The 14,027-nt window shown below is 42.1% G+C and overlaps 1 protein-coding gene across 3 annotated transcripts; it reads left to right on the forward strand.

The window, feature by feature from the left end:
* Positions 1-7: 7 nt before the first annotated feature.
* Positions 8-13,963, forward strand: ERLEC1 (endoplasmic reticulum lectin 1). 3 transcript variants are annotated; one of them, XM_055816439.1, is made up of 14 exons: positions 9-252; positions 786-890; positions 2,156-2,236; positions 3,142-3,219; positions 3,366-3,429; positions 5,376-5,416; positions 7,848-8,071; positions 10,513-10,642; positions 11,065-11,226; positions 11,868-11,927; positions 12,416-12,540; positions 12,944-13,021; positions 13,218-13,293; positions 13,674-13,963. In XM_055816439.1, the coding sequence occupies exons 1-14, from the start codon at positions 100-102 to the stop codon at positions 13,743-13,745; spliced, it is 1,449 nt and encodes a 482-aa protein (XP_055672414.1). In that variant the 5' UTR covers positions 9-99; the 3' UTR covers positions 13,746-13,963. The 3 variants fall into 3 exon arrangements, with proteins under 3 accessions (XP_055672415.1, XP_055672416.1, XP_055672414.1); XM_055816440.1 differs by lacking the exon at positions 2,156-2,236 and having other exon boundaries at positions 8-252; XM_055816441.1 differs by lacking the exons at positions 3,366-3,429; positions 7,848-8,071 and having other exon boundaries at positions 8-252.
* Positions 13,964-14,027: the final 64 nt, after the last annotated feature.

Below are 14,027 nucleotides of genomic sequence, written 5' to 3' on the forward strand. Positions count from 1 at the left end.
GGCGGCGGCGCGCCCCGCCGGAAGCAGACGTGGCGGCGGCGCTGGCTGCTGCTGCCCGGCGCTGCCCCACCGCCCTCCCGCCCCGGGCCGCCGGCCGGCATGAGGGGCTGCCGGCACCGGGCGCCCACCCCGCGGGCGCTGCTCTGTGCCTTCCTGGCGGCCGTGGCGGTGGCGGAGGGCGGCCGAGCGCTCCCTCAGCTCAGCGACGACATCCCCTTCAGGGTGAACTGGCCCGGCGCCGAGTTCAGCCTGGTGGGTACCGCGGGGGCGCGGGGTGTGGGGGAGCTCTGGGCTCGCTCCTTGGGCGTCTCCCGCCGTGAGGGGCCGCCCGGTCAGACCGGGCACCCGGGCGGTTGTTTCTGAAGCCCCCGCCGCCCCGCCGGAAAAACGGGTGTTGGGGTGTTCGTAACATCGCCCCGGGGCTGGGCCCGAGGGGGAGCGCCAGGCCCCGGCCCGGGGCTGGCAGCTAGGGAGATCCCAGGGGGATCCCAGGGAAATCCACCCCGGAGGCCTGCGAGGGGCTGCGGCAGCAAAATGTGGTGGTTATGGGGGTGATTTTTTAATAAAAGTCTGTCATAAGAGCGGGGAGCGTGTGCGGGGGGAGCGCGGCGCGGGCGGGGGGGCAGGGCACTGGGAGCGGGAGCGCGGGTGCTGTGGTACGGGAGCCCGCGCAGTGCCCGGCCGCCTGCCCGTGGGTAACCCCACCGCTCCGGAATTTGGGAACGTCTGTGACACGTAGCGTTAAAACCCCACCTGACTCATGCCTAGGTTGCTTGCTTCCTTAGCCTACAACTGGTGTCCTGTACAAAGAGGATAACTACATTATAATGACCACTGTGGACAAAGAAAAATATAAATGTATACTTCCACTGATAGCAAGTGGCAATGAGGTGAGTTTGGTCAAGTCTTTTTTGTAATTATAAACCATAGACAAACCTTTACAGTGTCTTTTCACGTCTTTATTTATTTATTTTTTCCTCTCCAAAGTAAAGAGAGGGTTTTTTTTTCCCCTAAAGAGAAAATGATCCACAGAATGCTTCATGAAGAGGGTTTTTTTCCTTTGTAAAAAGAAAATTACCTACAGACTGCTTCACAGTTTCACAGTTTATGGTACATGCCTTCACTTTGTATTGCTTACCAGCTCTGCACTAAGTGGGGCCAGTCTGAATGATCTTATTTGGCAACAAGCAATTGCAATAATGTTCTGTTCATTGCTAGGTCTATCGCTGAGCGTGAAATTCTTGTATTTTAAGTAACGTGGTCAGATTCTAGGCCAGTAAACAACTGTTAAGACTTGTCAACACTGCTATCGTGATCACCGTATCTGAAAACGCTATCCCCATGGTGCTTCTACCACCAGTAATTTTTATTCTCCATCATTGCTTCCTCAGTTGCAAATCTGAATGCACAATTTGGGGCTTAAATAGTGATAAAAAACCCCTATATAAAGACAGCTGTTTGTACAAGGGAAGGTGGATTGAGGAGGCCTTTGGTGAGGTTTATCATTGATTGTTACTCCAATGGTTCATTTTTTTCATACTGTGAAAGCTTGCACAGACAAGCTGTACTGCTGTGGTAGGGGCCTCTGTTTTGACACAGCCCTCCTCCTTTAACTGACTGACAGTATGGAGTGCTTCAGTCTAGGTGAGAAATCTTTAGTACTGAAGAACTCTGGAAATCTCTTCAATAGCATGCACAACTATAGAGCAAAAAAAAGACGCAGAAATAATCTTCCACAGTATTGCTTTATGCTTTTTTGATTAATTTTTTTAAAGTTACATAAAAGCTGTGTGATGTTCCAAGTATACTGCATCAGTATGGCATCAGCATTGACTAACAAAAGATTGTTGATGCTGTGTTCTTCTTCACACCCCAAGGTGCCATTCTGGACATGAGCAAGTTGAGAGCTCCTACTCTTTTCCCACGTGTGTATTTTTTCAAACCACAAAACTTTTGTTTTGACTGCTTTATTTGTGACTTTTATTTGCCCCTTCTTACTAAATTATCTTTTTCTAATCAATACACAGCTCCTTCAGGGCACAAATTAATGAGGTTTTGTGATAAAATTTTTATTTTGTTTTTTACTATTGCAAATGGGTATTATCTAAGCAAACCGCTGTTAATGTTAATGTAATGAAATATCCTTCTGTTCTAGGAAGAAGAAAAGGACTATAAAGGTCCTACTCCAGGAGAATTGCTGGAACCTCTATTTAAGCAAAGTAGCTGTTCGTATAGAGTATGTTACTTCTGTGTTGATAACTTAAATGCTAACCAGAAGTTTACAGTGTAGTTCATTTTTAGGTTTAGTGTAGTAAACTGTTTGGATAAATGAGTCTCAGACTTTCAGGTACCAGTTCAATCCAGAGTAAGGTCTCTACAACTTTATGACTATATCCTTAGTATTGTCGATAAAATTCTGTGTAATTGAAGATACTGGGATTAAATAAACTGGGTTGCTGTAGTAGCAGTTTAAAAACGTGGATTTAAAATATTTACTTCAGGAGTCAAGCCATAATTTATGACAGTCTAATGAAGAGCATTTCTCAGAAAGTGTTAGAAGACCAAAGCAAAAGTGTGTTTAGACAGTCTGAAAGTTTTCCAGTTTTTCATCAACTGTTGTCCTGGTTCAGACTCATCTCTTACGTTACAAGCTTAATACCAAACAAGCTGGTACTGAGAACCAGAGGCAGCGACAGTGGCCAGATACTATACCTATGCAACATCCCACACGAGTCCTTGAGGAAGGAAGAGTGGGTCAAGCACAACTGGTAAACGGCCCTTATCTTTGACAGTTGCCAAAACCAGTCTGTGCTGAGTCACTGCCATTTAGCCCCAGTGGTTTGGGGGCACATTTAGTCTTTATGTTTTATTTAATTTTTTTCCTTTGTTTTATCTGTGTGAAAGTTAAGGAAACCTTGCCTGGTGTATTGATTTGGAATGTCATCAAAATTCTTAGGGAACACAGAGACCATGCACTGTGCTATAGTTTTGTGCCCCAGTCCACCTGCGTGGGCTGCGTTTCATTGCTGCAAAAGCCAACATTTTGGGGGATTTCTGTTTTTTGGGAGGGGTGTATGGATGGGGAGTAATGCAGCTAAACAGATTTCTTTCTTAAAAAAAATTTTTGGTTTGGTTTTTAAGATTGAATCTTACTGGACTTACGAGGTCTGCCATGGAAAACACATCCGTCAATATCATGAGGAGAAGGAAACGGGACAGGTAGGCTTCTTACAGTTTAGTAGTCTGAACCCCCTTTTCCACTGGCGTGTTCATGCTTAACTCCTCCAGAAGACGTGAATTCCTGTACACTTGAAAAACTATGGAAAATGGTAACTGAAATTTGTTTTAACTTCTTTTAATTGTAGAAAATAAACATCCAGGAATACTATCTGGGGAATATGATGATAAAGAACCCATTGTCAGAACCAGGTTTGTCTTAGATTATTTTATTGCTGATGCTAATTAATTGTTTGGTTTTCAGTTATTACTTTCTGAGAAATACACTGTAGAAAACTGATTCCCAGTGTAATAGAACAGAATTTACTCATTTTCTACAAAATGTATCAGTTTTAATTAATTCCTTTTAGCACCTCGCATTTGCATCCATCCTGTCAGTTTTGCCATGCTGTTGAATTGATCAGATTCACTAATCTGCAATAATTAGTGTCAGGGAAATAAAATAATGTAATACAAGAAATGGAACCAATATATGACAGGCCATACTTTGATAATACAGCCTGTTACCACTCTTTTTGGGTGAGGAGAAATGTCTTTCAACCTGTGAGCAGAGGGCAGAGTGCACAGGACATCTTGGGCTCTGCTCTTCTGAAATAAAACACAGTCTGCAAAGCCGAACGCTTACTTTTGCAGGTAGATGTGATCCCTGGAACTGTTTGAGAGTCTTTTTTTAGGGATCCTGGCGCAGATCTTGAGCAATACTGAAGTGCCTGAAGTGGGACTTTGGTGGAAATTAGGTAGCTGAGCCCCAAACTCAAACTGCAGTTTAGAATAACTAATTTTCTGAGCGCTTGCATTTTTTGCCTGTAAATTATAGTAGATGCTGGAAGTTTTGTGGTCGCACCTGCCAATATCTGCTTTCCTGGCTGAGCTCTTCAGTAGTATATTAGTCCAAAGAACTCTTGAAAATCCACAGACTATAAGTGTTCATTCATCAGAGCTGATAGAAACAATATTAAGAACCCATCATCTAGGTTGGGGCGTTTTGTGTGTTTTTTAATTCTAGGCTAGTATGTAAAAGGCGGGCACCACTGTTTTTTCTCTTCCTAACAGCGATTAACTTGAACACCTCAGTCTTGGAGGGAATTTAGCGTTATTAATCCCATTCCTTTGAATTCCTGCCTGCAGCCTTCAGTTAGATATCTTAGTCCTGAAAAGAAACACAGCTTCAGAAACTGCATTGTTTGGCATTTCTTTCTTAGCGAGTTACAGTGCTTGTTTGTGCTGTCATTAATTCTGTGCAGAAATGCCTTGTTCTCCCTAGACGCTGCTGGACAGAAAACAAAATGTTCAGTTTGAGTTAACCAATTCTTTTGTGGGGCTAGATGTGGAAGTTACATGTGATGATACTTCAAGTCGTCATATCCGAGTATTTTGGGATGTTGTCCCTCTGTCCTTTCTGCTTAGGTGGCAGACTGTATTCTGTCTGTGCTTCCTATACAGCAATTCACATTACTTCTCTTAAAAAATAACAGATGTTTTTCAAAGCACTGTGAGCTGAATCCACAAGCGTCATACAGTAAACTTGGAGCAGCTGAACGGGTGATGGCAAAGCCGAATGGCCTTTTGCTCACCTGATTCTGAATGGAGTCCAGACTATCTCCTGAAGCAGTTCGGAAGGCCACGGATAGCTCTCACCTGTGACAGCTTGCCACCCTTGCCCTGTAACCATGTTTGCTCTCATGATCGTTAGTATGGCATGTGGTCTGGCCTCACCTCTTCCTATGAGTGTACCCTCTGAGGCTGGCTAGTGGGTGGGCTGAAGTACTTGCCTGTTTACTGTCCCAGCCTGTAATTTGCTCACTTTGAAAAGCGTAGTCAGCTACCCCTCAAAGAACAGGAGTGACATGTCCTGCTGCCCTGACCGGCCTTCCTGTGCTGCTGGGGCTGGATTTGGCCTGTCCTACAGACTCAAAATTGCTTTAAGGCTCTCATTTTGTTCTGTTTCCTCTGGACCCCAAATCACTGTTTATTTCCTTTCTTTCCTCTTTTGCACCTGCAGGTTCATGAAATTGAAATGTGGTGTATACACAAGTACTAGCGAGTACACAAAACATACGAACTTTGCTGTATATAATTTCATTTTATTTCAAGTTCACAGACTTTATATGCTTACCTCATTCTTAATTATTCCCTAGATCAAGAAAAGAAGGAAAATCCTGAAGAGAGTGCAAAAGAGGCAAGTAAAAAACATCTATTTTGACTTTTGCCGTCAGTAGTGGAGGTAGTTTATGTATGATGAGATGAGGTAACTAGTTGCCTACCAAAATGAGTGTCAAAACCAGAAGCTGTGTTCCCGAGCTGCACTGTTTGCACTTTTGATGATCTGTCCCTGCTCAGAAAGCTTATTTAGACTAGCTAGTTGAATGTCTTGCCCTTCTACTTACTTACATTAAAGTTACGCTAATCTTGAACTTAAATGAGGTGAATTACACACTCCTTTTCTATGAAGAGAATAAATATAACCACAAAGTCATATTATGGTCTGGCAACAGTTATTTTTCTAGCTACATTAGAAATCCCAATTCCCTTAATGACACTTCCGTGTGTTTTGGGTAGGGAGAAATGCTTAACAAAATCCTACAGCACAAAATCCCTAAAAAATTTCTTAGCTGACTTGATGATCAATCCCATACAACTCTGTGCTTCCCTTTTCCATTAGAGAACTTTTCCATTTGTTTAGACCCCAGAACTCAATTCTTAGTTACTAACTTTATAGCAAAACAATGAAAGTACCTGAAGCATGCTGGAGTTGGAATTAGCAATTTTTCAGACCGTGCAGTCTCTCTAAGCACACAGAATGAGTAGTTTGGTGCAACAGCTATCCTTAGAAATGTGACCTGTGGACAGGCATGCGCCTACCTTATTTCCAGTTATCCTTCATTTTAATTCTGAAATTAATTTTTTTGTGTGCATGTTCTTTGTAATGATGATTTAAATAGCACCGAGTGGTGGTTCTGCAGTGGATCTCAGAAGATACACATGCCTGATAAGCTTGTCGAAGGTAGATGGGGGAGCAGACGGAAGTCAGAAGTTGGCCTGTTCTAATGGCAGTGGCAGTTATAGCTCTTGGAAATTAAAGAAAACTAGGTGCTTTGTCGTGTAACTTTTCCTTTGTATTTTCAGAGAAGATTGAATCTTACAGATTTTTTTTTTTTTTTTTTTTTTGGACAGTATTTATGAGGTACATACACTGTCTTGGTTTCAGTCCATAAAGAATTTAGACTTGCAATTTGTGTGGAATCTCCAGTCAGGAAAGGGAAAGAATACATAACACAGCTGGGTGGTGCCTAAAGTAACCAAAACCTGCTGTGACTAGAGATTTATCTTCAGTCCTACTGGGGTGCCTTTCTGTTGTGTGCAAACAGGTGTCTCCATTTAGATTTCTTGAACAGTTACCTTCAGTGAAATGCATAGGTATAATTTTTCAGTTTTTAAGGAAAAGTCAGTAGTTTAATTCAGAAAGATAGAAAGAGAAGACGCTGCAACCCTTTTGGTCAGCTCTTCTGTACGCAGCCAGAATATATCTGAATTTCCCACCTTTTAATATTGAAGTATAGAGTGGATAAGTGACTGGAAGCCAAGCAGCACCTGAGCAATTAAGCTGTGGCATGTTAATTGTTTAAACTCATGAATGTCTCATTGCCTCATTCACGATAGAAGTTTTTAGGGAGGAGAGAGTCAGTGGCCTGTGACAGGGTAACATAGTTTGAAAACCAAAGCAGGTGAGAGATAGGAGGGTCTCAGATCCCCAGGTTAGCATCCCAACCACAGAAGGCACCACCGCCTTTTGGTGCAGGGCCTGATCTGTTGCGCGCTGAAAACGTTTGCTAGCTCAAGCAACATGGGTAAAAGAAGGTCTAGTTTGTGGGTTCAGTGTGGCTTTTGCACAAACAGAACTTCTGGTATCCAGGAACTTTAGCAGCCTCCAAGATAGGAGCCAGGCGAGGGACTTCGGCCGGTTTGGGGAATCAGTTTCTTAAGTGGAAGCTGGATGAAGGACGAAGGAAGTACGAAGGAACAAGTCTGAAGTGAGCTTACTTAAAGTGTGTACAAAAGTGGGATTTACTTCCTATATATCATTAACTTTGTTAGCCACGACAACAGGTGGTGTGGGATGCTCTGGGTAAGGAACAACCCCAGCTGGGTGTGCTGAGAGGTGTAATGCAGGTATTGGGATGACTTTGTAGGGGCATTTTTAGATTCTCCAAGAAGTGAAAGCACCATGCCTGGCCAGAGCTGAGCTGAGCCTGGTGGAGCTACTCACATCTCCCCATTTCCTAGACTGCAGGGTGAACGCAGCTGGCTTGGTGCTCTTCCAAAACATTGCACTCAGCTGGCAAGCCTTCTTAGAACCAAAACATCAGGCAGCCTGTGCAGAGGAACCAGCTGCTTTTGCAGTTGGAGCTCGCATGGCTTGGTGCGTTTTTGCGGGGCTGTGCTGGAGGTAATAAACCAGTCACGTTCAGATATTGCAGAGACACCAAGTAACTACACAGGGGCTGGTTTCAATCCAGTAACGCTGACTGCACAGTGTAATAATATTTTTTGTTTCAGAAGAGTCAAAGGAGCTTTGCTGTGATTCTTAACTTCTACTTTCTTTCACCTAGATACCTACAAAAAATATAGAAGGGCAGATGACCCCATACTATCCTGTAGAAATGGGAAATGGCACACCTTGTAGCTTGAGACAAAACCTACCCAGATCGAGTACAGTGATGTACATCTGTCATCCAGAAGCTAAGCATGAGATTCTTTCAGTAGCAGAAGTTACAACCTGTGAATACGAAGTGGTTATACTGACACCTCTGTTATGCAACCATCCTAAATATAGGTATGGCACTCCAATTTTGGCTGACATCACTTCAAATTTTCATCAATTTCCATGCATGTGTGTGTTTCTGTAAGTCATATATCCAGCTGTGGTTTCTGGTACAGAGCTGTGATGCTTGTACGTACTTCGGCAAGTGCAGTTTTGCCAGGTCTTAAGTTTTGCTGTCAAGTTGCATAGTGTTTGTGTTTTGTAAGTCTCTGGTGATTGTTCCCATATGAGAAGCAGATGGGAATTATAACTTTATTTTTGACAGGTAAGTTTCTAGGCCTGTCCTTCTGCAGAAACACAAACTAGGGCAGTAAGGCTGCAGGCAGATTAAGAACACCCTGTCTCCTTTTAGTTTATGATTTGAGTGTCTTGGGGCAATCATCTTCATGGTATTCACAGACTGTGGATTGTGTGTATGTGTGTTACATGTGTGCATGGACTTCAACTTCCCTCATTTCAGACAACAGAAGTATGGTCTTCAGCCGTAACCATAATGTTTTAGTGGTACTCCCAACTTAAGGAGCTCCTGTCTGTCTCTGTCCTGCCTCATTGCCTTAACCTTCAGCTCTATAAGTCATTTTCATACGAAGAATTCATAATTGCAGCATTATTTTCCAAAAATCAAGTTTAGGGTTCTTCCCCGCGCCCCCCTTCCCTGAATTGTACCGTGCATCGAAGGGATGCCCTTAGTCTCAACAGTATAGATTTTTGACCTTTCAAGGGGTGTAAACAGAATTGCAAAGGGAATATGATATGCAAATGAAGGGGGAAATAACGGACAGGAGTTCTGAATTTCCCATGTACGCAGATGTCGGAACAAGCGAATGTTTAATCAGTGTTCTGAAACGGGCAACAAAGTCTAGAGGACAAAATCCTCAGTTGTGCATTTTAGAAACGCTTGCCAGTTAGAGTAAATAATTTAGACTATCATTAAATATTTATTATCAATTATAAATTTTCTCATGTAGACGGGTTTGGTAATACTATGTTGTCTGTTGCACTATTATCTGTTTACTGGATGAGTAGAAAAATAGAAAGTGCGCAGGCAAATTGTCCTGTCGTTGATAACAATAAAATCTTGAGCTGCTACCTCCTTCCAAATGGAAGGAATGGAAGGCTTCCTGGCCAGGAAATACTTAAAATAAACACACAAGATCTTTATTCTTCCACTTACGTCATCTTATAAATATATAAATATAAATAAAGATGGGTGGAGATAGCAGGCTGGAAACGCTGCTTTCTGTCAGTGGAGGTAACAACAAACAAACCTCATGTTAAGTGCATTTTCCTGCCATGTGTTCCTGAGACAGCACTGGGCAGTACTGCCACCACTGTGCTTTTCCTCTACACCCATTTTCTTACCCAATAATGCACTTGCATTAAGTTACCAAAAGTATATCCAGTAGTTCTAGTTGTCATTTTTACTTGGGTACAATTTGACTTTTTTGAAATTGGTGGGAACTGGGGATGGGGAGGAAGGCAGTACAAAGCAATATAAGTGTACTGTAACTATTAGTCCTCATGTTCAAATAAAATTCAGATAAAACTAGGCTTCTTTGGTACCGGGCTTATTTAATCTAGAGTGTGGTTACTATTTAGGAAACATTTTCAGACTGTTTTAACTACAGCGGTGATTATTACACAACTACTGCTGTATTACAGAGTTCCTAGGAGGACGTTGCAAAAAGCCACTTGGCCTCTGAAGCGGTATCTGCACATGTATTTTGTAAATAAGCTTTGTCTAAAGAGGGCCTCTTCAATGAGACGAGCAGTGAAGGCTGTACAAACATGTCATTTATCAGTATGATTTTCATTTTGATGTTACTTTACTATTTCTGTTAAGGGATATTTGGTGTTTTAATGAGGCCTTGATCTGTGTAGACTAAGGGGAAAGCTGTGTTAGCTCTGCTTCATCTTTTCGCTTTGCCTTTCCTGTAATAAGCTGCTTTTTGCAGACATAGCTCATGAAGAGAGAGGTAAAGGAATAATGGGTATATATGCAGTATGAAAAGCCATACATGTCAGGTAATATAAGAAAGAACATGCTATTTTAATTATGTAGGAACTACATCTATCAGAAGTAAACGATTCTGTGATTCTATCAAGTTTCACCTTTGTCGTTTCCTAGCTTCTGAGAGCTCTGTGGAGCCGTGACACTGCGCTCATGGTACACGTACAATGCAGTTTGCCTGTTAATACGCAACTTTGACAAAGAGGGGTTAGACTGTTGCCAGTTGCCTGGCAGCGTTAGGAGCGAGACTATGCTGGGCAAAAAGCGTATTTACATCAGTTGTAAGAAAGTGTAGCTATGGCTGAGATGGTGTGAGCAAGAGAGAAGAAAAATATGTACCTCAGCATGGCTCAGTCGGAAATTTACAGTGATGGGGAAAAAAAAAAGTATGTCTTTACTTACAAAGCACAGTAAGTGATGTGTTGCTGACTTGTTTGGCCAGGTTCAGGGCTTCCCCAGTGAATGACATCTTTTGCCAGTCTCTGCCAGGATCACCACTTAAACCCCATAATCTGGAGCAGCTGGAGAAACAGCAAGAAATGATGAAGATGCCTTTTAGAAGGGTTAAGGAGGTAGGATTTGTTTAACTTCAAATAGAAAAATACTTATTTTCAGTGTTGGAACATGTGCAACTTTCAGTTCCATGGAGTAAGTTCTTTTACCCAACTTTATAAGACTGTGTCAGTCTTTCAAATGAGCTTTAAGCTTGTTGAAATCATCTATAACTTGCCTTGTTTGGAAAGAAAACAAAGCAAATATGTCTGGGCTGCTAATTTAAAATTTTTGTTGCCTTTGTAGCCTACAGTTTACAAACATGTTAAGATTTTTACTTCCGATCTTTTTTTCAGTTGTGCTGAAGGCAGTGAAAGCAATGACTATGCTTTCATACTGCAGCCTACTTCTCCTAACGCTAAGTAACTTCATGTACTTTGTAAGACTTTGCAAGGGGCTTATAAAATCTAAGCAGGTGTATTTGGGTATACTTTAATTTCAGGAAGAAATGCATTCAACAAAAGAAGAGAAATTTTCTTCCATTCATAAGCCTGTTGCTGTTGGAAGCCACCAACTATTAACTGTGGGAACAACCCACATCTCCAAACTGACCGATGACCAACTTATAAAGGAATTTCTTAGTGGTTCCTACTGCTTCCATGGGGTGAGAAATAAAGTGATGTATAATAAAATAGCTACTCCTTAATCGCACATACTGGCTTATGTATTTGTTTAGTTTCTCCATGAATCTTGACAGTTGCATTCTTATACCCCTAATAATTGCCTTTCCCTGCATTGATACAGGGAAGGCTTATATACCAGGGTCTGTGCCAGAAAGATATCATCAGCCTTTCTTTGAAATTCGATTTAGAGCAGTGAAATGAAGTAGATGGTGAGAATCATTCAGTGCCAATTTTGTTAATGAAAAGGAAAAAAAAAAAAAGTCTGATAAAACTTATCAAGAGGACAGCCAGCAGAGGAAAAGGCATCTGAAATTTTCCCTGTCCTTGAAAGGGAAAAGTATTTCTTTAAAAGACAAATAAGGGGGCCTACAAGTAGTTTAAGAAATTTAGTCCTACATGTCTTTTCCAAGAGTCCCTGCTTAAACTTATTTATTCGATCCCTTGCTTATGTCAGTCTAGTAAGACGTTTTCTCTCAGTGCAAACCTTGAATTAACATACCTAATTAATACCCATGGGGCTTTACAGCTAAACTAGCTAGTGGTTTAGGGTCTGGAGGGAAATGGATGTTGTGGTTTGGGGGGGTTGGTTTTGTTTTAATGCTGAGATTATAACTCTCCCTAGGGTGTTGGTTGGTGGAAGTACGAATTCTGCTATGGCAAATATGTTCATCAGTATCATGAGGTATGTTTAAATAGTTTTATATTCTGCCACTAGATGGCTGTGGGGGGGAAGAGTTACAGAATCTGTCTACAGTTTGAAAAAAGAAGCATCCTTTCCTTGGCTGATAACATCTTGGGTTTAAGAAGTGGGATTTCAGAAAATAAGTCTTCTGTGTGCTGCCTCAGCTTATGCAGGGGGAGGTAGGTGCCATGTCAGGTAGAGCAGAGTGATAATCAAAGCTAAAAAACGTGGATGCTTTTGTGGGAAGGCTCATCTGGTCGTTGAAACACTCTTACCAGCTCACGCAGCCTGGGTGGCTGGTTGTAAAGACCATCAACTTTGACCCTTGACCCTAATGCAAGATTAGTCCTAGTTTGTCCCAAATGCAAGAACATGTTATGTTGACAGCAGCAGACTTGCTCTAGAAATGACATTCTATATGTCGTTAACATATCCTTACTACTAATCATATAATACAAGGTGTAATTACCAGCTTTTCTTTTTTTTAGGATAAGGAAAGTGGCAAGACTTCTGTGGTGGTGGGTACGTGGAACAAGGAGGAACACATTGAGTGGTCCAGGAAGAATGCTGCTAGAACCTACTATCTCCGAGAAGATGGCACGCAGACAGTTAGGTACGGTTGGTGCCACCATGATCGCTGCTCTGGCTGGCTCTTCCTGAACTGGTCTCATACCTGTGATAGAGAAGAACAAATGCCAGGGCCCACTTGCGCAGTGCAGGAATGTGCAGTTTATGAATAGATCCACAAGAGCAGTGTGTACAGATATTTTTATATTCTCCCTAATCAACACACAACATCAGAAAAGGTAATTCAGCACTTTGGATATCATACAAAGAAAAATCTTCCAATAGTGAACAACTGTTTACTTCTGCAATAACTGAAAATACAGCATGTGTTTGTATATTGGAGTTAAATATGTGAAGAATGATGAGATACAGTATCATAGGGGGTAGCTGCATGCTTCAGAATTGTGTTTAGTATTTCCAAACTTTTCCATTCCAATCTTTTGTGGCAGGATGGTGTCTCATTTCTATGGAAACGGAGATGTTTGTGACTTAACAGACAAGCCAAGGCAGGTGACTGTGAAATTGAAGTAAGTTAACTTTTTTAGTAAACTGATGTTTTGCGTCTCTGCTTCCTGTGTCAGAGGGAAAAACTCTGTTGTCTTCATAAAGCTCAGGAAGCAATGGCTGTTAGCTTAGTAAAACCACTATAGATACTAGGGAAATACGTTTTAGTTTCGTACTTAATACATGCTGAATGCTACAGAATTTCTCTTCTGTTTTCAGATGTAAAGAATCTGATTCCCCTCATGCTGTGACCATATACATGTTAGAGCCTCATTCTTGCCAATACATCCTTGGGGTATGTAGACATGCTTGAACTCCCGCAGCTCAGGTGCTAGCTCGTAGATGCCTCCAGGCGCACGTTTAAAATAGCCCCTTCCTTCAGCGCCTCTTCACAAACAGTCCTGTGGTGCGCTGCAGCACATAGATGTAGCTGCTGAACACACACTGCTTTGTTCCGTTGCTTTTGCTTGGAGAAAGTTACGCTCGTTACACTGTAAATATGCTACAGAGGTCACACCCAACAGTAAAAAGCCCTTACTAAACTGTACAAAGCATGGCTGGAGTACTGTGCCTCTTGCAATCCCCGTCCTTCATCTCACCATCTCTGTTGCAATCTCTTGTAAAAGTGTATTGATGACTGGACAGACATTAATGTTTTGATCTCTTACATTCAAGGTGGAGTCTCCAGTCATCTGTAAAATTTTGGATACAGCAGACGAGTACGGGCTCCTCTCAGTGCCCAGCTAAAGACCAGGAAGCCCACGAAGCAAGCCATACCTGTCAGCAACCCCGCCGGCATTTTCCACATTAACAGCCGTCTGTGAGATGACAGAAAGCAGCTCTCAGCCAACCAACCTCACCAGCAGAATTCTGTAAGACGAGGGACTCGTGAACCACTTTGTGTATAACTATGTGTATATAAGAGGTTATTGATAAACTTTTAATGATTAAAATCTTGTCTTGCACTTCCTGTTCGACTTGTGTATGACACATTCTACAGTCATCGTCATCATTATTAAGACAGAAATT

The sequence above is a fragment of the Falco peregrinus genome, chromosome 11 (genome assembly GCF_023634155.1).
Source record: "Falco peregrinus isolate bFalPer1 chromosome 11, bFalPer1.pri, whole genome shotgun sequence".
NCBI lineage: Eukaryota > Metazoa > Chordata > Aves > Falconiformes > Falconidae > Falco > Falco peregrinus.